The 23065-nt window shown below is 35.0% G+C and overlaps 1 protein-coding gene across 1 annotated transcript; it reads right to left on the reverse strand.

Annotated features, from left to right (window-relative positions):
• Window positions 1–1590: 1590 nt before the first annotated feature.
• On the reverse strand, window positions 1591–22861 carry LOC141641048 (uncharacterized). Its single transcript, XM_074449725.1, has 4 exons — window positions 22387–22861; window positions 21376–21628; window positions 20895–21243; window positions 1591–1683 (listed from the first exon to the last, which is right to left on the reverse strand). Exons 1-4 carry the CDS (start codon window positions 22859–22861, stop codon window positions 1591–1593), a joined length of 1170 nt encoding a protein of 389 aa, XP_074305826.1.
• Between the last annotated feature and the right edge of the window lie 204 nt (window positions 22862–23065).

The following is a 23065-nucleotide window of genomic DNA, read 5'->3' on the forward strand; positions in this document are numbered from 1 at the left end:
ATGACCTCATGACACCCTAGTGCTTTTTATCAATTGTTTACATCCCTTTTTATTCATCTTGCTTGTTTACTTTCATTGGTATTTAGTTTAGTGATCTTCTACATCAAACCCCAATTGTGACACCCCTTAAGACACCACTAGTTGCAATAGAAATCTCATCTCAATTCCCGTCCCTTGGGATCCGACCTTTACTTGCCTCTTTACTAATTGTAGAGTTGTTTTTAAAGTTATAAATTGTGTTTTAGTCTAGGTGCTCCTAACGACAAGTAACCGAAAGATTTAGTCCCGACCAGGCGTATTGGCTAGTTTCGAATTACGACCCCTTTAAAGGATCGTTGTTTGATGGGAAACTCCCTGTTTTAGAGGAAGATATACATATGTGCCTGGGATTGCCAATGGGTCAAAACATTGTCGTTGAAGCAAAAAATGGAGATAAGTGCCCTTCTTATTTGTCTGTTTTGGAGGAGTTCAAAAGTCCATACAAAGGTAGTTCCATTGAAGTGAAAGACATTATGCACAAGCTCTCTACACAAAGAGATGGTGGAGATGATTTCAAGCACAATTTCATCATTTATATCTTCAATGCTCTTTTAGGCGGTGTTGTAGGGAATCGGGCAAGTTTGAGACTTCTTAAAAGTTTGGTAAACATTGACTTGATCTCCGAATTCAACTGGTGCAATTTCATCAAACGGAAATTGGCTGCCCAAGTTGAGTCTTGGCAAAAGAAGGAGTTTGAGACCAAAAAGCTAAAAGAAAATTGGTTTGGTGGACCTATTATGGTCTTGGTTTTCATTTATCTAGACCGATGTGTCTTCAAATCACGCCTTGTTACTCGGCAGTTTCCAACGCTCTCAACTTGGACTAAAGAAGCTATATCCCGGAGAGTTAAGGAGGAAGTGAATGACAAAAATTCGGACAAGAAAACTTTCGGCAGGGGTTCTGTTGAGCCTCTAATGGTCATCACTCATAATAAGCCACATGCACCTTTGCTGCTTCTTACTATTGAGTTTAGGCAGTCTTCAAAGCCAACGAGTGAACAACAACAATCTGAACAACAACAATCGGAACATGAAGACCCTACTGATCCTCCTCTACCTAACAATTCAGGTTGAACTACTGAGTTTATTAATAAACTTGCGCTTTCTGCAAAGGTTGATCCTCATTTACCTAACAATTCATGTAGTACTACTGAGTTTATTAATAAACTTGCGCTTTCCGCAAAGGTCATGGCTCAAGCTTTCGCGGAGTACAAATGTCTTGCTAGTCAAGCTCTGAGCAAACTACTGTCCTCACCAACAGTTTCTAAACTAGTTGCATTTGTAGATGGTATGGCATATGGTTTTAGGTTATCTCAACAAGTCAATAATGAGGAGAATAGGGAGAATGTGAAGAATGAGGATAATGCGGAGAATTTGAAAAATGAGGAGAATGTCCAAGAGAGTGTGGAGGGTAATGTGGAGAATAGTGGGGATAATCTGGATAGAATCTGTGGGTGGTCTAACACTGAATTGTTGGAGGCGTTGGACGTGATGGGTGAAGCTTTGCAACCAATATAGTCACGTTGTTCACCACAAAAACCAGAATGCCAAATCATACCACTTGATGATCATCTTTTATCTCAACCTGAACCTTCAACGTCTTGTATTCAAGCTGATGAACAACCTGACCATTCTGAGCCAACTCCTATGTTGCATAGTTTATCTCCCTCTCATAATACTGTTATTGATGATGTCCCTCCCATCAATGAGCCATAGTGGTAGCAGATGATCATCTTAATCAAGAGCGGTGGGTTGAGTACAATAGGAGGAGAACAAGCGAAAGAGATATGCAAACAAGTTCCAGTGCTATTGATGATGTCCCCCCCCCCCCCCCCCCCCCCCGTCAATGAGCCCACTCACCCAGCCGTTACTGTTTTAGCTATTCTTGCGACTTCTACTCCTCCTCCTGTAGTAGGGAACAGTGATCATCATATGGCCATTGATACACCAATTGTTTCCGGCCTTGATAAACCATCCGCCAGTAAGGAGTTGAGGGCGTGCGATCAAGTTAGTACATGTTCAAAGAACCTATCCAGAGAAAGAGTCCAAAATGATGCACTATAATGGCCTCGATACACTGACATGGAATTGGTGAATTTTGTTCGAAAGAGATCAAAGAAAACTCAACAGTAATGTCATATTTTTGCTTTGATTTTTTTTATTGTAATAAATATATCTACTAATTGTATTTTATCAATAATGAAGTGATGTTATGGTGTCTACTCCGTGGATGGAAATCACAAGAGATGCTTTGCAGACCCTTGGACCGCGTGGCCTTATTATGGATCAAGTAAGTAACCCCTGAGTATTATTTTCCTTTTCATGCCCATGTTTTCATTTTGTTCACGCCACTTAACCTGTTTCATTTTGTTCACATTTCATAAAATCTGTTAGAAATCTAGATCTCTTTATATAACATATTCATATATGTTTCAAATTTATTTAGTCATAAAATAAATTCTAGATCTTATGCATGCAAACTAAAAAGGTAAGAGAAGAAATCATGTTCCTTACTATTATAATTTCGGTCATATTGGGCACCAACAAGATCTCCTTCTTGTTAGTTCTTGAGCTTTCCATTAATGGATGAACATTCTTGACTTCAAATTAGAAGCCCTCCAATTAGTAGCACCCAAAACTATCCCTTAATACCACAAACTAACATGTACTAGATGTTTGTCATGTAGTTTACCTTAAAATCTATTACTAATACTCATATACTACTTCTAGTATTATTAGTGTTTGATTTAAACAAATTGATTCACAAAAATGAATTTTTATGAAGAACAAGAGAGAGAAGTAGTTGTTTTTCATAAAACATGAGAGAATAATAAAAAATGAGGAAAAATCCTCTTACAATTCCATCTACAAAACCGGTGGCCTTGGTGGGTATTAGGACCATTTTCTTTTTCTTTTTGTCTTCACAAGACAAATGGTGTAAGGCTTTGTCATTGTCAAGTCACTATCAAGTGTCATGGACAAATGAATAAGACAAATGAATAAGACCAAAACCCACTAAAACTCCCACCTAATTTCGGTTTACATGTTGTAATATGGAGTCCATTTTATTTTTGTCAATTGTACAATTGTATGTCATGTGACATGTGACATGTCTTATGTCATGTTTTAATTTAAAATGCATATTTAACAAATTAAATATCATTTACAAATTAAATAAATCATATTTAACAAATTGACTAGTAATTTAAAATTACTTTCTCATAAAATGGTCATTTAATTACTAGTTAGTATAATTCACAATATCTTGTAATTATAACTAACCTATCATTCTCATCTCACGTGTTTCGCAAACACCGATTAATTTTAGTAATATAACTTCTTAAATTACTAAATAAAATCTCATTTAATCACATTATAATAAGATGTCATTTTCTCTCTTATGATAATAATTTGTTCAATTTTAAGGAATTAATTAATCTGTATCGGTATACAACCAATTAACCTTTTCAATTAAGGGAATCGTCCTTTAGGTGTGACCTCAAGGGATCAACTGATCACCACCGTCGCACGACAGTAATGTCAAACTCTAGCCAGCCAATCATTACCGATGTGTGGACCAGTTGACTATATATTTAATGTATCATCCCTTTCGTATTCTTGATATGAGATTTAATAATGATATTTAAATCATGTGATCGCACTATTGTTGAGGACACATTTCCCAACAATCTCCCACTTGTCCTCGACAAGTGTGCGTTACCAATTCTCTTATCCTATTACTATCTCCCACTCAATGCAAGGTGTCTTTCGGGTCGTACTTGCAAGTGATCATATCGAGAGTGGTTTCCTCGATCTGGAGAATAACTGATTGACCGGATTTATCTATCATAGATAACTTCCGAGCGTGGCCACGCATTTCCAGTTCATTACTCCTCGAGTGGCCCTGAGATATTGTTTTAACCCTGACAAGGGGGTGGACAATTCCTATCGCACTTATTCCCTTCGACTAGCCACAGCCATCATAACCCAAAATATGCCCATTTGACCCCATTTACGAAGGTCGTAGTAACACAAATCAAAGTTAATCTGAAACTGTGCCATCTTAGGCGAACAGTCTTTAGTCAAAAGAATCGACTCATTATAATACTATAGTAGCTCTCGCCACGACCAGGCTATATAAATTTTCCAGAACTCTATAAGCGGTCACTGCCCGACAAAGTGTTCCTAACAGTCTGCCTATGTGATCGACTAGTCATCTCACATGACTCTATGGCACTTGAACTTGCCATCAATCACATCACACTCTAGTCACTTCGAGACGTCACCTCATACAAGTGACTATGGGCGAATACAATGCTAATCTGTGTTCACTTTAACGGGGTTCAATGTTGTCTCTACAACCCGTTTGGATGTAACAAAGTATAAAAGGAGAGTTTTTAAAGTAAAAACTCGAACGACAAATGCGATTATCACATATGAATAGTCAATGCCTGATTACTATTTCATGTTCTATAATCTAATTTGATCTTGTATGTAGTTGTTCATTTCAATTCAATTGAAATGACATGACTCATCATGTTTAGCCTATGAGAAGGCTTTGGTTAGTAGGTTTTATCAACTTCTTGTACCTTACTCAACCTTACTACATACTCGTTTTCTTTTGTAATGTATATATTTGCATTACAAAACTTTCTGAGTACGTGTCGAGATCCAATCAAGACATAGGCCTTCTAGCCTTAGAATAGCTCCCACTGTTTTCACAGTGTGCGGGACTCATCCTTCTTGCACATCCCATGATTGCAAGTGTACTCAATTTCTGTTGTAAATTTTTCTCATTGTTCTTTATTGCCTAGAACGATTCTAGAAAATCTATTTCTTAAATAACATAGCCACAATGGTATCTTAACCATCCCAATGTGTTTAGATTATGGTTTTGTCGGAAACCATGCGCAATCTCAATTGTCAATTGTCACTTGTGTAACCCTTTTACACAAAATTGCATCAAAAACACTTTGCATTATGCACTTAAGGGTAATCAATATGGCAACTTGGTAATTATTTCTTGAATTCGATTTTGAAACAATTCATCATACTCAAAGTATATGAAGTGTTATACATCATTTTCTATTTAATTGATTTGGCAGCGGAAGCAAAATGAAATCAATCAAATATGTTCAATTTTATTGAACTTAGTCATGAATCTTATGAACATAAGACTTCTTATTTGACGCTAATATCATGTGGATTTATCTTCATAAATCCGGATATTTAAGATGTATTATAATACTCCAAAAGTCTTAAATCATTCTTGATGATCAATATGTCATTCACATATAAGACTAATTAAAATTTCCGTAACTCCCACTAAACTTCATGTATAAACACAACTTCTCGACTTATCGAGAAACGTTTTATAACATGATCAAATCATTGATTCCAACTCATTGATGTCCTACTTAAGATTCTCTCTTAAGTTTCACATTATCTTAGGATTGCAAGAATCTACTAAACTCAAGACATGTATTGAATACATTCCTTCTAATTGAAGAAGTGGGTTTTAGATTCACTTGTTGTATGTGTATCCTCATAATAAAACACAATCCCTAAGAAGAATATCCAAATAGACTTAAGCATTTCAACTGGTGCAAAACCCTTTGCAACAAATCAAACCTTGAAATCTGTCTTTATTAGTACAAAACCCTTTGTCACTAATCAAGTCTTTTATTTCGGATTCTCATGGCTCTAAGCCTTGTATTGAGTTGTGACTTAAACACTCTTATGTAAGTCATTTGTTTGTTACTTTCCAGAAGTAATCAACTTGAATCAAACAATTTCTTTGTAAGTTGTAAGCTCTTTACTTTCTTAAAAGTAACATGAATTCATCATCTTTAACAAGTGACGAATTTAACCTCCTAGGTTTTGAAGAAACAACGTCTTACACAAAACGTCTCATGTAGCCAAGAAAGACCAGTTTCCTGCGACATAACATTCTTTGTGGCTCTTGAATAATTTCTCCCACTCTGTCTTCTAAAAATAAACTTGTATTTTAGAAAGACAGCTTCACGAGCCGCAAACCCGTCGTATTCGTGATAATTGTAAAGAAAAATGAGCATTTGTTTCTTTTGAAAACTTACAAACATGGTACCTTACCATATCATATCTCATATGATTCGTTTTAGTTTGAGTGGAAAAATAATCTAGACAAAATGATAAAATCCCCAAAAGGATCAAGTAACTCAAAGTAACTTGTTTGAAGTCCAAACCATATCGAATAGCGTTTGAATTCTTATCCAAACACACATTAATCCATAATGCGTGCTAAGAGTGATTAACTTGTGATTCTATATCACATTTCCTTTGGCTTATATTAAAGTCTTCACTTTGATAATCCCATCACGACTAAATCGTGATTCTTTGAACATTTGAACTTTTTCAAAGATTTCTCTATTTACCTTATTAAGTGAACACATTAGCGTCAATTTAAATCGTTGGTAAAAGAAAAATGATCAACCTATTATGAATCAATGATTTATAACCTCGATCTCCTTTTCAACCAAAAGGCACGAGACATCTTGCTTTGAATACAAGATACGCATATACCATAAGATCTAATGGTTTCAAGAGTACTCGATAACTCTTAGCGTTCATCATTCCAGAATCTTAGGTTTGATCTTGGGTTACCAATTTGAGTCTTGCATCATCTTCATGATATATCATTCTAGTTTGGTTTAGAATATAATCACCTTGATAATGGGCTAGCCATACATCAAATCGTGGTGTATAGGGTCACAAAAGTGAAACCTCTTTTGTATCGTAACAAGTATATATTCTTATGTAGAGTTTATGTACTTAATAGTCATAATTAAGTACAACTATAAACCCAAAACTAGATTGATTACATAATGACTCTATCTCTCGATATTATTGTTGCTAGTCGTCATATTCTAATCATCTTATGTGTCGAATACAATGATGAAAACCTCCACTGGTTTCTAATATTGACGAAGTGGTACTAGCAAAATTTATGTTTAATCAAATAAACATTTAAAGAAGAAGGTCCCATTAGATGTCCCACAACTAACTTGTTGATTCTTCAATAATTTGGGGTAGTTTCCTTTCTAGTGTCCAACATTTAAGACAATGGAAACTTTATCGGTCGGGATTGATAGGTTTAGTATCGTCATTCTCAACAACTTTACCTTTAACATTACTTTGTATCAATTCCATTATAATCCTTACTTCTTGAACCTCGTCTTCATCTTAACGGTTTAAGAGAATGCTCCCACTCATTTCAATGAGTCTTTGCTTTGAGAAGCAAAATTGAATTCATGAAGATTACTCTTCATTTGTTCGTTTTAGTCTTAAAACTTTCATTGAAGTGGTTGCGTTATTTTGGTCAATTACGAATTCTGACAAATCTAATTACCAAAACAACTTATCGCTTCAAGGTACTTAATTCAATTAAGTATATGAATAACAATCCATTGTAAGTAGATGTGTTAGTCAAGAATCAAAAACCTGTTTGATAATGAATAACTTTAATCTATACTCTTTTCAAGAGATCCTTAGCAATGGTTAATTCGAGGTTTTTAGAAGAAAATTCATATTTGTATTTAGTTACGATGTTTTAATGGAGATTTGAATCAAAAACGAAATGATATCGTATAAAAATGCGGTAAAGAAATAGAACAATATGATAACGGAATAGTGGAAAACTCAACATTTATCGTTTTATTAATACTTGTAAATAACAAGTAAAGCATTTACATAGTGACCTCTACCCAACTATGATAAATGATTCCGAGATCCAAATTCATATTAACTTGGGCACAGGATAGCCGATGGAACCCTTATCAATATAACTCGGTGGACTAACTCTTTAATCGATTCTACTTTTAGAATTCTCGGTCGATAAAATTACTCTAATATTTATCTATAGCCCAGAACACATGCGACTACGGTCACGAATACTTCCGTTGAGCTCAATCCAAATTTCGAATAAATGTGTCCATGATCCAAATCCACATCAACTTGGGCACGGGATAGCCGATGAAACCCTCATCAACACGAATTCAGTGGATAGACATTTATCACCCACTTCCCCTACGTAACAAGGTTTGTACCCCGGGATGGCCGAGTGCACTCCCTCATGAAATAGGTTTTCATGGTTTCTACTTTTTGGTAAGGCTATGTCTCAATTGATTGTTTTAGCGAGAGGTCATGTCAATTTATCATCTATCACGTTTTAAGTGAACTAAAGCGGTGAACTACGATAATTATAATTGACACGGTCGATTAACTCGATTAAAATGATAATGCATGTTTTAGTTATGGCGATTTAGCGATGCATGCGACATATAAATAAAATGCAAAGCATAAATTAAATCCTAGTATGGCCTTCCTAAAATAGAAAATCTAATTAACTATTACATATTCGGAAACCAACTCCATTGGTCCCTTGAACTTCATTTTTAGCACGCATCTCGAGGTAACACCGTCTTTATGTATCGCCGTCTTGAATGAATCCGTCTTTATGAAACTCCGGAATAATTAAATTACATAACAAATTACATAATTTCCTATTATACATATGTAATTAAAATAAATAAAAATCTATTAAATTACAAGACGGTGATACGAGATCATAATAAATTACAACCGAATCGATATTCCCATACATTTCGGGTAATACCAATTAAAAAACTAAGGCCATACTAAGTAAAATTACATAATTCAAAATTACATAAATTAAAATTATGAAAATCATAAATAAAATGCAGCATTATAATATGTATGAACATGCCCAATTTTATGCTAAATCGCCTTTAAGGAGCCAATATCGTATATTAATCGCTTTTTACGGATTTGCGTGATTCAACCTTTTAAAATCACAATAAATTACATAAATTCATATTTATGCACAAGTTAATTACCCTAACCTCTTAGGACTCAAAATTAGTCTCCTCTAACTATTTGACCATAATTAACTCATATTTCTAAAATTGTTCATTAACGGACCTAAAATTACAATAAAAAGCTATAAACTTCAAATAAATCACAAAATTCCAAATAAATTCAAAATTTGAAATTTAAACTCATGAAAATTCTGGAAAAATACCATGACACTCATAATGTTCAAAAACTTAGGTTAAAATTTTCGAAAGTTATCGGGAAAAACAATGTTGCGGTTTATCGGATTTATCAATAAAAATCATAAAAACATGAGAAAAATTATATTCATCAACTTTTAAATTTTAGATCTGAAAAAGATAATAAAATGCAACATGTGACGTTTTTCCTTAGTCATGAAGTATGTTTTAGCAATTATTCACGAATTAAGTCACTATTTATGCTATTTTTCATCAAAAATCCATAAATCATGCATGAAGTCTTCATTATAGCCTATTATGTTACACAAATCTTGTAAAATTGCATGTGACAACATACTAAATTTCTATGAGCAGATTCGAAATATTTCTCATATTAACCTATTTTTCATTTAAATTCGATTTGTAACATAAAAAATCCATATTTCGAGCATAAGAACTCATAAAAATGTGAAACTTTCCAGATCATCTAAAAATAATATATGTGAAAACATATCCAAAAACTACTAGAAAATTCGAAGTTTAGCTACTTTTCGTCCAAAATTGACATTTTTATCATAAAAATCACATTTTAATGTCAATATTAAATAAAATGAACAATAAAAATCCATAAATTAACCAAATATCCTAAATACATTTTAGGATCAGAAACTTTAACATGCAAAAATTATTTTCGTGATATATCATAATAACACAAATTTACAAGTTTTATATGTTAATCGTATAACTCGGAAAAACTATAACCGATTTGCATGCAAACAACCTTGTGCTCATGATACCGCTTGTTAGAAATCTAGATCTCTTTATATAACATATTCATATATGTTTCAAATTTATTTAGTCATAAAATAAATTCTAGATCTTATGCATGCAAACTAAAAAGGTAAGAGAAGAAATCATGTTCTTTACTATTATAATTTCGGTCATATTGGGCACCAACAAAATCTCCTTCTTGTTAGTTCTTGTGCTTTCCATTAATGGATGAACATTCTTGACTTCAAATTAGAAGTCCTCCAATTAGTAGCACCCAAAACTATCCCTTAATACCACAAAATAACATGTACTAGATGTTTGTCATGTAGTTTACCTTAAAATCTATTACTAATTCTCATATACTACTTCTAGTATTATTAGTGTTTGATTTAAACAAATTGATTCACAAAAATGAATTTTTATGAAGAACAAGAGAGAAGTAGTTGTTTTTCATAAAACATGAGAGAATAATAAAAAATGAGGAAAAATCCTCTTACAATTCCATCTACAAAACCGGTGGCCTTGGTGGGTATTAGGACCATTTTCTTTTTCTTTTTGTCTTCACAAGACAAATGGTGTAAGGCTTTGTCATTGTCAAGTCACTATCAAGTGTCATGGACAAATGAATAAGACAAATGAATAAGACCAAAACCCACTAAAACTCCCACCTAATTTCGGTTTACATGTTGTAATATGGAGTCCATTTTATTTTTGTCAATTGTACAATTGTATGTCATGTGACATGTGACATGTCTTATGTCATGTTTTAATTTAAAATGCATATTTAACAAATTAAATATCATTTACAAATTAAATAAATCATATTTAACAAATTGACTAGTAATTTAAAATTACTTTCTCATAAAATGGTCATTTAATTACTAGTTAGTATAATTCACAATATCTTGTAATTATAACTAACCTATCATTCTCATCTCGCGTGTTTCGCAAACACCGATTAATTTTAGTAATATAACTTCTTACATTACTAAATAAAATCTCATTTAATCACATTATAATAAGATGTCATTTTCTCTCTTATGATAATAATTTGTTCAATTTTAAGGAATTAATTAATCTGTATCGGCATACAACCAATTAACCTTTTCAATTAAGGGAATCGTCCTTTAGGTGTGACCTCAAGGGATCAACTGATCACCACCGTCGCACGATAGTAATGTCAAACTCTAGCCAGCCAATCATTACCGATATGTGTGGACCAGTTGACTATATATGTAATGTATCATCCCTTTCGTATTCTTGGTATGAGATTTAATAATAATATTTAAATCATTTGATCGCACTATTGTTGAGGACACATTTCCCAACAAAATCAAGTCACTCGATGTCTATGTTTGCTAACAAATTTAATTTTGTAGGCCATTGATATGTTTGGAATTAAGTGCACACTCGGTAGAACAAATGTACTCTACTTGCCAAAAACAGTATGTGTCAGTTTTAAATCCTTTATATGTTGATATTCAAGTATTTTGCGTTCTTAAAGTTGCTTTGTTTCTAAAATTGCCTTTTGCTGACATGTAGACTCTTCATCGAGAAAACAACCCCATTGTTTAGGGTCAATACATAAAGTCTCATTATACTCCAGTTGACGGTAGCCATATCGACAAGGTCAGATATTTGTGATGTTTATTTTACTTATTTGTGAATCCTGGAACTTGTTTTGTGAATCTTGGAGCTTATTTTGTAAGTCTTGGAACTTATTTTGTGAATCCTGGAACTTATTTTGTGAACTTATTTGTGAATCCTGGAACTTATTTCGTGAATCCTGGACCTTCTTTTGTGAATCCTGGACCTTCTTTTGTGAACTTATTTTATGAATCCTTGACCTTATTTTGTGAACTTATTTTGTGAATCCTTGAACTTATTTTGTGAATCCTGGACCTTATTTTGTGAATCCTTGACCTTATTTTGTGAATCTTGGAACTTATTTTCCTTATTATAGTATTAATCTCATGGTTTGTCTTGTACATTTACTATCTCAGGTTTTTATCTCTTTGTATAGTGACACGTCGAAGCATTGGTCGGCTTGTGTCTGTGATATAAAGTAGGGAAAAAATTTCATCCTTGACTCAAGCGTGTATATTAATGTGCATCCTAACAACAAGCATGCCAAAGAGCTTGTATCATTTTTTTCCAAAATATTGTTATTGCCTTTTATTTTAAAAGTATACTCCAAAATATATTTTGATCTTGTTATTGCCTTTTATTTTTTTTAGTTGTACCATGTTTCATCTATTTTGGGACAGTCATATAAATCTTTGGAGTTCATGCACACGAACGAATTTGTCAATCTCGAAGTCCCTCAACAAACAACATGGTATGTAAGCATGTACCTTTTTCCTTTTGTTAACAGATCAATAGTTATTATTTTGAGAAGTTCTACGAATGAAAATTGGACTTTCTCATTTGCTGTCTTTTTTGTCTAGTTATGATTGTGGAGTTTTTGTGTTGAAGTGGTTGAGTGCCTTGGACACTGATAGTTTATGGACCAAAAGTGAATATTTTGAGGTAAGTTCATTAGTATACGAAAATAAAGCCTTATCTTGTGAATTTCAGACCTTGTTCAGTGAATCTTAAGGCTTGTTTTGTGAAATCTGGTCATTATAAGTGGTTTAAAATCAACAAGCTCTGAGATTCACTAAACAAGCTCTAAGATTCACTAAACAAGGTTTGAGATTCACAAAACAAGGTCTGATATTCACCAAATAAAGATAGGTTGTATATATATACTTCATTAATATATGTCACTCTTTGCAGAAATTGCCACAATATCGAAAATCGATCATGTTGGAACTACTTAGATGGGATGAAAATACTAAAAAGGTACACTTCATTGTCTTAAAAATGATGTGAAGTTCATTTCTTCATAACTTTGGCGAATATTTCGTAAATAAGTCGATTGTACTTGTTTTTGGTTGTATAGGTGTTTAATTAAAGAAGACAATTGTTCGTGTTGATGGGATGATGTGAAGTCATAATATGCAAAAGTGGGTCGAGTCTCCTGTAAAGATTGTTGACAAGATTGTTGCCTTCATCAACTCTTGTAAAGATATTTGATAGTTGTAAAGTCATAATAATTTTTATGGGTCACTTATGTGACTTATGTGGGGAATTTGACATTGAGTTGAGTAATTTGAGCTTGGCTTGGACTACTGTTATACGATTTCCCACATTTAAGTTCATGTTTCACGAAATCACCTTCCACCTTCCGTAGGATTCACAAACTTTTCAAGTAAACAATTAGACAAATTAAAGTCTAGCATTCACAACATTGAAAACAAATAAACGTCGTAAGTAAATCAACAAGCTCTGAGATTCACTGAACAAGGTTTGAGATTCACAAAAACAGGTCTGATATTCACCAAATAAAGAGCAAAATAGATGCTTTTAAACCACTTATAATGACCAAGTTTCACAAAACAAGCCCTAAGATTCACTGAACATGGTCTGAGATTCACAAGATAAGGTCTGAGATTCACAAAATAAGGTCTGAAATGATAAAAACGCTTGATGCTAGATTCAGGACCAAGTTTCACAATTTTATGTTCCAGTTTCACAAGATAAGTTCCAGGATTCACAACATTGACCAAAATAAAACGAGCTTAAAACTTGTCTTCTTCAATCGTCATCTCTATTCTCGTTGCTTAAGAATACTCCTTTACATCATTATTCATTCTCGACTTCTTCCCCTTCTTCCTCTTCTTCCGATGTGTCTCCCTATGTGAAGAATCAAACCTTGATTAGATACTTTTTTTTAAAAAAAAATTAGTAGACAAGAGTAGTTGCGTTTTCAAGTAATAATAAAATGGACATACTTGATTCTCAGGAGGATGCTCTGCAAACTCATTTGGACAATTTCTTTTATCGTGGTGTGATATGCGTTTACACTGATGCGACCATAATTAGTGCATATTTAGTCCCCGAATTAGCCTTGTTCCCATGCTTTTTAGTGCATATTTGGGTCATTTATTGTCTTTAGTTCTTTGTTTTGCATATTCTTTGAGGTTTTGTGTCCTTGGTAGGAAAGGAGTGCAAACCTTGCATTTTCATGGCAGAATGAGACTAAATTGATTGAATTCAATGACCAAGCATCAAGGAAAGACAAGATTAGAAGGCCTTTGTACATATTATAGTAGTTGGGCAATGACGCGAAAGGATCCTTGCATCCCCGAGGAAATCCCCAAGGATTTTATGAAGGAAAGGAAGAAAAGAAGAAAGAAATTAAGCTGTCCAGCAATCTGTGCGGATTGACTGGAAGACGCCCGCCTCCACAGCACAATCCGTGCGTCTTCCTTCAAAGACGCCCGGGCAGCAAGCCTAGAAGACGCCCGGATTCCCTTGAAGACGCCCGGGCAAAGCCTCACAAATCCGCCCGTCCCGTTCCTAAGACGCACGGATTCCAGCCCAGCACAAATCCGTTTCTTCAAGCTTCAAAGAAAGATACCCTTCCTCCGAAAAATACTGGCGTCTCCCTACTCTAAACTAAAAAGTGTAATTACTAATTTAGCCTTAGTTAACCTAATGAATCCCTACTATAAATACCCCATTTGTAGTAATCAAACGGACACATCTTTTTAGCTAGAAAAATCCTTCCTTAGATTAGATTAGGAGTAGATTAGAATAGATTACTCTTTAATCTTTCCACAAATTACACATTAATCTTTCCATAATTATTGTTCAAGTTTATTATTCAAGTTTATTATTGGGTAATTGAAGATTATTGAGTTATTATTGGGAGATTGACAACCTTCCATCAATCATCAAGTTCTTCTATTATTCTTTGCATTATTATTTTGGAATCTCCATAGGTGTAATTCTCTTAATCCTTGTTTTAATTATTGTTAATCTTTATTACTTGTTCATCATGTTTGGCTTTGTTAGTATGATTGACAACCTTATTAACATGTTAAACTTGATAATAAGTGAGTAGTTTCTTTAGCTAGGATTAATGGGTAACTAGGGGAAACCAACATGGGATTGATTCATGCTTAATCTAATATGTTCACATGATCAAATTGCTTGCTTGTTGTGATGTCAACTTTGTGCACATGTTATGTTTGATGAAATTCTAAGCCTATGAATCCTTGCATTTACAACCATCTCTTATCTACTCAACTTGACTTGTAAGATATAAACCAACTCGAGTCTTGTTAGACCATGCATAGAAGTTGAATAGGAGGAAAGTAAGTCGACTTGTAGGTGTTGTACAATCTAATCGATTCGGCTCCGGGACCCAACTCTTCCTATGAACCGTAAGACATAAACCAACTCGGTTTCTCCACAACATTAATTGCTTGCATATAATTGTAAACATGTTTTTATGATTAAAACCATGAATCCCCTATGACCCCATGATATCCTAGCACTTTTAATCATTTGCTTACATCCTTCCTTTTATTGCTTGTTTTACTTTATTGCTTTTATTAGTCTAGAACACAACTACAAACCCAACCAAATTGTGACACTAGCATAAATTAAGATAGATAGACTTAGAACCCAAAGCACACCGTCCCATGGATCGACCTCGACTTACCGCTAATTAGTTGTTTGTTGAGTATTATAAATGTGTTTTGATTGGGCGTACAACTACACGCTCACGTCAAAAATGGCGCCGTTGCCGGGGACGGTGCTATATGATTAAGTTCTTACTTGTTTGTCTATTTGATTTTGCTTTCACCTTGAGGAACTTGTTCCTCAAGAATTGTTCTTACCGTTTTTGTGTAGTTTCCATGCTTGTAGTTGTTTCCTTGTCTTAGCTATGATGGCTCAAGACTTGACATATGGAGTATGTGGTGGATCTTTTGAGTATGACTATGGGTATGGGGAGTTTGAGGAGCAAGTCAACACAAACCTACCTTATTATTCATATAATGAAAATCCTAACTACTACCCCAAATTTTCCCACCAAAATCCCCACATCCAATATCAACAACAACCACCCACCCAATACCCACTTCATAATGAATTTCAATTGCCACAATACCACCACTTTCACACCTACCCATAACAAGAAGATGAACCCATTGAAAATGTGATTCTCCAAATGATGGGAGATCAACAAAACTTCTTCAAACAAATGCTAGAGGAGAGCCAAAAGAGGGACAATGTTCTTCAAGGCATTGTTGACCACGGTGAGGAGTTGGAGATTCAAATTGCCCAAATGAGAGAATCCCAAGAAACCACCCCCCACCACTCCTTGGACATTGATCATGAATGTGAATTTGAAGTAGTAACCTTTGATGTGGAAGATGAGAAGTGGGAAGAGCCAATCTCCTTGAGCTCTTGTGAGTATGAAAGTGTGGTATTTGATGAAGAAGACATGAGGTTGATTAAGCCAAATACTCTTAACCTTTGTGAGTATGAGGGTGTGTCTTTTGATGTGAACATTGAGGTGTTGGAGAAAGAGTTAATGAAGAGGAGTGAAGCTCCTATCTATGATTCGTATGGAGATAGTGATGATGACAAGCCTATGGAAGAAGCTTATGCGGGATATGTGTCTTGCAATGAAGAAGAGGAATGGAGTTGTGAGATTGCCTTACTTGAGGAGCCCATCCTTGAGAAGTTTGAGGTATGCTTCCATGAAGATGATGAATTCTTTTTCCCCATTTCCCATGAAGACTACTTGGCCCCTACCATGGAGCCAATGATTGTTGGAGAGGATATGGTGGACCTTCTTCAAAAGGTCAAGGCATCATACAAAAGCTACTTGGTGGCAAAGCTCAAAGAGAAACTTGCACGTGAAGCTACTTGTGGAAATTTGGCACCCACAATGTCCACTTCCAAGGAACTCGGTCATCAAGGTCATGAGAATTCTCCTTCTACTCTTGAAGGATTGATAAATTCAAAAGCTATCATCGTCACCAAAGCGGAAAAAGAAGGTGGTGAGTTAAAGTCTCCGGACGAATATGAACCATACTTCTTACCATATAATGACAAGAATCATGGGCTAGTTGGTTTGAAGCATCGTGAATATCCAAGTGCCAAGAAGAGGAAGAAAACAACAATGAATGACAAATTCCTTAGGCCAAGCTTCGTCTTGAAGTTAAGCAAACCATACTTATGCTTATTTGAAGCTTGTTCACAAGCTTTTGATCTTCTACTAAGCGCCTTGAGCTCTATGGACAAGAGCGTTTACAATTTGAACAAAGTTTGGTGGAGTCCTCCCTCAAACCACCATTTGTAAGATATCTTTTCCTTTAACTTTGCATTACATTTACACTTGCATTTAGTTATATACATATACATTTAGCTTGCATTTGTATTTTATTTCATATTGCATTTGCATTAGTTAGTTCATATATATAGTTTGCATTGTAATATATCTCACATGACTCATGTAGATAGTTGCATATAGACTAGAATTCATGCATAGTCACTAATGACCAATCCTATTCTTTTCTATACTAAAGATAGTGTTTAAATCGGTTTGGGGAGGTTTGATCATAAGTGACCATAGTTTACTAGAAGTCATGCATCATATAGTATAGTGTAGATTGCATTCATTTGTTATATATGTCATATAGAATTGCATTTCGTTAGAGCATGCATTCATTCATAACATTGCATTTGCACTTCAATTTCCATAAGAACTTTAAAAATCCAAAAACATGTTTTTCTTTTTTCATTCCTACTCCCACATGTACATTGAGGATAATGTCCAAAATAAAGTGGGGGATGGGAATTTATATTCCAAAATACATAAAAATTGAAAATTTTTGAAAACTACAAAAACATGTCTTTTTAATTTCATAAAACAAAAACCCATAAATATTTGAAAAATTCAAAAACCAAAAACATGTTCTTTAATTTAGTAGTATAGAATTGTATATACTTGTGCTTTTGTTCTCTTCTAACATAGATACAACACTACATTTGAGACATTAGCAAAGGAAAATGAAGACCGCTTGGTATGATCGCTCTAATCTCTATTTCCCTTCCATTTCTTTTTCATTATATGAGGAGGATGGGCTTACATGTCAAGGAGGATGTGGTGTATTTTGTTGTTGTGGTTTGTGTATCTATGTGTTGTTAGGAGTTGCATTTAGTTTATATGACATACTAGTTGGTAGAAGCATATGCATTAGGATGTATATATGATAGTTGCATCATGGCATATAGTTGCATGTTAGAAAAATTTTGCGAAACCGTCTACTTAGGAAGCTTGACAAGTGTATATAGGCCCTAGTAGATGCTTTTTCTTCTTAAGACTTTGCTTGTTAGAATACTTGTAAAACACCCTAGGATGTGTCATGCTAGTATCCTTTGACCCATGGATTAAGGCCTAGTCAAGAGTACCTTGTGGTGTGATAACTCCTTGGCTACCGTTTATTCCAAGGTGACCCTTGAAACCATGCATCCATCCATCATCCATGTTCTACCACATTTTTGTCATCAAAGGGAATGGGCACAAAAAGAAATCAATTTGAGTTCAATGAAATGAAAAGTGAAAGAAAGTTTGCAAAAATGCATCAAATGAAAAGAGGAGCAAAAATAGACTCCTATGCTTCAAATATAAGGCACCCTCACTACATATGGGGTGACTGAAAATGTTCAAAAGAAATGCAAAAAGTTTTCAAGTGTTGAAATGCCAAAAATCAAAAAGAAATGGCAAGAAAGTGTTCTCAAATGTTATATGCCACAAGAAATTAGGGGGAAAACAAAAACAAAAGCAAACTCCCAAAGTGAAACTCAAATATCTATTGATCCCTTTATCCATCGTATCCATTTTTGTGCATGGTAGAGAGGGGACGACCCTTCTTCTTGTCTAGGCAAGAAGGGGAATTCCGCGATCCTCCAGTGTTTCTAACACCATAGGAAGTCTACTCTTGACAAAAGCATTTAACGATTGAGGACAAAGGTACACTAGCTCGACACAATTTGGAGGTGATTTAATGGTATCCTTCTAGGCTTAGTAGTTTGAAGAAATTGCATGTATGAAGGAGTGTCTACCCTTGAATTGCTTTCCTTGTAGATAATTTCCGCCACTTAGATGAAGAAAGTGGCTATTACTTTTGTAGATGCATTCATTACTTGTTTTGTGTGCTTTAATGCTTGGATGTGTCGCCATTTTTGCAAGACCCACCTTGCCTTGCAAGAAGGCATCCTACCTCATGGTTGTCTTGTTGTGAGTTGAAGGGGCGGAGTGAGACCCGCTAATTGTCTCATATCGGTTATATTATTAGGATAGTTTAAATAAAGGTCTAGTTTTTGTCACCTCTTTACTCGGGACGAGTAAAGGTTCGGTTTGGGGATATTTGATGTGACCATAATTAGCGCATATTTAGTCCCCAAATTAGCCTTGTTCCCATGATTTTTAGTGCATATTTGGGTCATTTATTGTCTTTAGTTCTTTGTTTTGCATATTCTTTGAGGTTTTGTGTCCTTGGTAGGAAAGGAGTGCAAACCTTGCATTTTCATGGCAAAATGAGACTAAATTGATTGAATTCAATGACCAAGCATCAAGGAGAGACAAGATTAGAAGGCCTTTGTACATATTATAGTAGTTGGGCAATGACGCGAAAGGATCCTTGCATCCCCGAGGAAATCCCCCAGGATTTTATGAAGGAAAGGAAGAAAAGAAGAAAGAAATGAAGTTGTCCAGCAATCCGTGCGGATTGACTGGAAGACGCCCGCCTCCACAGCACAATCCGTGCGTCTTCCTTCAAAGACGCCCGGGCAGCAAGCCTAGAAGACGCCCGGATTTCCTTGAAGACGCCCGGGCAAAGCCTCACAAATCCGCCCGTCCCGTTCCTAAGACGCACGGATTCCAGCCCAGCACAAATCCGTTTCTTCAAGCTTCAAAGAAAGATGCCCTTCCTCCGAAAAATACCGGCGTCTCCCTACTCTAAACTAAAAAGTGTAATTACTAATTTAGCCTTAGTTAACCTAATGAATCTCTACTATAAATACCCCATTTGTAGTAATCAAAAGGACACGTCTTTTTAGCTAGAAAAATCCTTCCTTAGATTAGATTAGGAGTAGATTAGAATTGATTACTCTTTAATCTTTCCACAAATTACACATTAATCTTTCCATAATTATTGTTCAAGTTTATTATTCAAGTTTATTATTGGGTAATTGAAGATTATTGGGTTATTATTGGGAGATTGACAACCTTCCATCAATCATCAAGTTCTTCTATTATTCTTTGCATTATTATTTTGGAATCTCCATAGGTGTAATTCTCTTAATCCTTGGTTTAATTATTGTTAATCTTTATTACTTGTTCATCATGTTTGGCTTTGTTAGTATGATTGACAACCTTATTAACATGTTAAACTTGATAATGAGTGAGTAGTTTCTTTAGCTAGGATTAATGGGTAACTAGGGGAAACCAACATGGGATTGATTCATGCTTAATCTAATATGTTCACATGATCAAATTGCTTGCTTGTTGTGATGTCAACTTTGTGCACATGTTATGTTTGATGAAATGTTAAGCCTATGAATCCTTGCATTTACAACCATCTCTTATCTACTCAACTTGACTTGTAAGATATAAACCAACTCGAGTCTTGTTAGACCATGCATAGAAGTTGAATAGGAGGAAAGTAAGTCGACTTGTAGGTGTTGTACAATCTAATCGATTCGGCTCCGGGACCCAACTCTTCCTATGAACCGTAAGACATAAACCAACTCGGTTTCTCCACAACACTAATTGCTTGCATATAATTGTAAACATGTTTGTATGATTAAAACCATGAATCCCCTATGACCCCATGATATCCTAGCACTTTTAATCATTTGCTTACATCCTTCCTTTTATTGCTTGTTTTACTTTATTGCTTTTATTAGTCTAGAACACAACCACAAACCCTACTAAATTTTGACACTAGCATAAATTGAGATAGATATACTTAGAACCCAAAGCACACCGTCCCATGGATCGACCTCGACTTACCGCTAACTAGTTTTTGTTGAGTATTATAAATGTGTTTTGATTGGGCGTACAACGACACGCTCACGTCATACACTTAGCACACAACCTTTTCGGTTTTTTTGCCTTCATAATTGCCTTATTTTTGCTGCTCACCAACCTTTTACCACTACCTTTGTATTTAAAGACTTTAGGTGGTAAGATCTTGATTTCGTTTGGAGCCTTGCAGTTGAGAAGGACCTCCAATTCTTGTTCTTTGGTCAAAGGCTCTCGGTCTGGCTCCAACTTCTCTCGGAATTTATTAATTAGCTTTTCAAACTCTCTCATATCTGACTCTTCTTCTTTTCTTTTGAGCATATCAACAGTTGCGTAAATCTCAGACCACACCCGAGACATTCCAAATTTACTATTACCAGTAAGATCGTAGTTTTCCAGCAGATTAACATTCAAATCATAAACTGGGTTTCTGAGTGCATTCTTACTCCACCTACGCAAAATGTATTTCTCAGGTATTTCCTTAAACTTTCCCGAGCAAATCCAAATGATGTGGTTGCATAAAATACCTTTCCTTTCAAACAATTTACATGTACAACGGACATCCATTGTTCTCCTATTGTACTCAACTGCATATCTCTTTCGCTTGTTTGCGTCCTCAACAATTGAAATTTCAAAGTTAGTTACTGGATCTGGTGGGGTGTATCCACAAACACTACACACATTTACCAATAATTTAACCTCCTCTTGGAAGTCGAAAAACACTTCATGTGTATAGACCTTAACTGCATGGGCCTCCCAGTTTGACCCGAATAGGGTTTTAGGTATTGAGTTGTGGCTCTGTGGTTCAAGAAGCTTTAGATTCTGCCTTTGTTGGTCTATGACACTCTCAAATCTCATCCAAAATTCTACGAGAGTCCCATATTTATTTTCAAATCTCTTGAAAAAGCTATTCGAACTCTCTGATCTTTGTGTGGTTTTTAAAATTTGCCCATCGGCACATTCCTGAAATAAGTGGGTATCCCCTTCTCTCGTTCCACAAATTTGCCAGTCAACCATTTATTTTCTTCTAACGAAAACTCGCTAATGACCTTAGCCCAATTCTCTTCAAATTCCTCAGGCTCCAAGTCCTCGCTCTAGACAACATTGTTCAGACGACTTAAGAAATCGGTCTCTTTGCAAATTGTGGTCTCAACCTTGTCTGTTACTTTCTTCATAATGTGCCACATGCAAAAGCGATGTCTTGCTTTTTGAAACACTTCTGCAAGTCACAAAATCCACATTATCTATTGTCAGAGTATTATCTTCTATGGTCACAAATCAAGCTTTAATATTCACTAAACAAGGTCTCAGATTCACAAGATAAGAGAAATAACAAAATAGGCAATTTCAACAACTTATGACCAAGTTTAATCAAGATCTAAGATTCACAAAACAAGCCCTAAGATTCACAAAATAAGGAAAAGAGCAAAGAACATGATTTCAACCACTTATGATCAAGTTTCACAAAATTATCATATAAGTTCACAAAACACGCTCTATGATTCACAAAATAAACTTCAAGATTCACGAATAATGTTCCTAGATTCACCAAATAAATAACGAGTTTCACAAAAGTAAGATATTCCAAACACACCTGGAACTGCATTTATTATTCCGGCATCTTGGTCACTGATGATGTAATTGGGTTCTTTGCCATCCATTGCTTTCAGAAACTGCGGAAATGCCCAAATAAATGAGTCATCGTCTTCAAGCTCTAAAAGCACGCATCCAAATGTTATTGACTTTTTCTGATTGTCAATCCCACTGAAAGGCGCGAATTTCATATTATATTTGTTCGTTCCATAGGTTGGATCGAATGAAATAGCATCACCAAACAATGCGTAACATCTGATGGAATCCGCATTTGTCGAAAAAATTCTTGTCAAAGCACTGTCAGCATCTATTTCATATGCAAATACCAACCCTTTTGTTTCTCGGAGTGTTTCTAAATGAGAGATGAACATATGTCCATCCTTGCCATTAAGTAGACACTTACATTCCTTTGGAAATTCTTGAACTGCATAAGGGTAGCTCCCACATTTTCGAAACCCTCTGCTTGTTCCTTGCATAAGTTGTATGTTAAACTAGCCCCGACATTCAATCTCGAATTATGGATAATCAATTGCTTATGATATTCGTTTAGTTGATTTATATTGTCAGCAAGTTTCTCAAATTCCCTATTTTTGACCGGCGTGACTGGGTGATTGTCACCCTCACGGAATTGTTCAATCTTGTACATGTTTTCATGGAACATGAATTTGATCATCGCTTCA

Source organism: Silene latifolia, chromosome 2 (assembly GCF_048544455.1).
Source record: "Silene latifolia isolate original U9 population chromosome 2, ASM4854445v1, whole genome shotgun sequence".
Classification (NCBI taxonomy): Eukaryota; Viridiplantae; Streptophyta; class Magnoliopsida; order Caryophyllales; family Caryophyllaceae; genus Silene; species Silene latifolia.

What these genes read in the sequence shown, in the direction of transcription:
- LOC141641048 (XM_074449725.1), bottom strand. Translation starts at nt 22,861, where the DNA reads ATGCAAGGAACAAGCAGAGGGTTTCGAAAATGTGGGAGCTACCCTTAT. An exon ending in AATAATAAATGCAGTTCCAG is followed by an intron (nt 21,629 to 22,386) that starts GTGTGTTTGGAA and finishes AGAGTGTCATAG; the next exon opens with ACCAACAAAGGCAGAATCTA. An exon ending in CGAAAGAGATATGCAGTTGA is followed by an intron (nt 21,244 to 21,375) that starts GTACAATAGGAG and finishes CATTTTGCGTAG; the next exon opens with GTGGAGTAAGAATGCACTCA.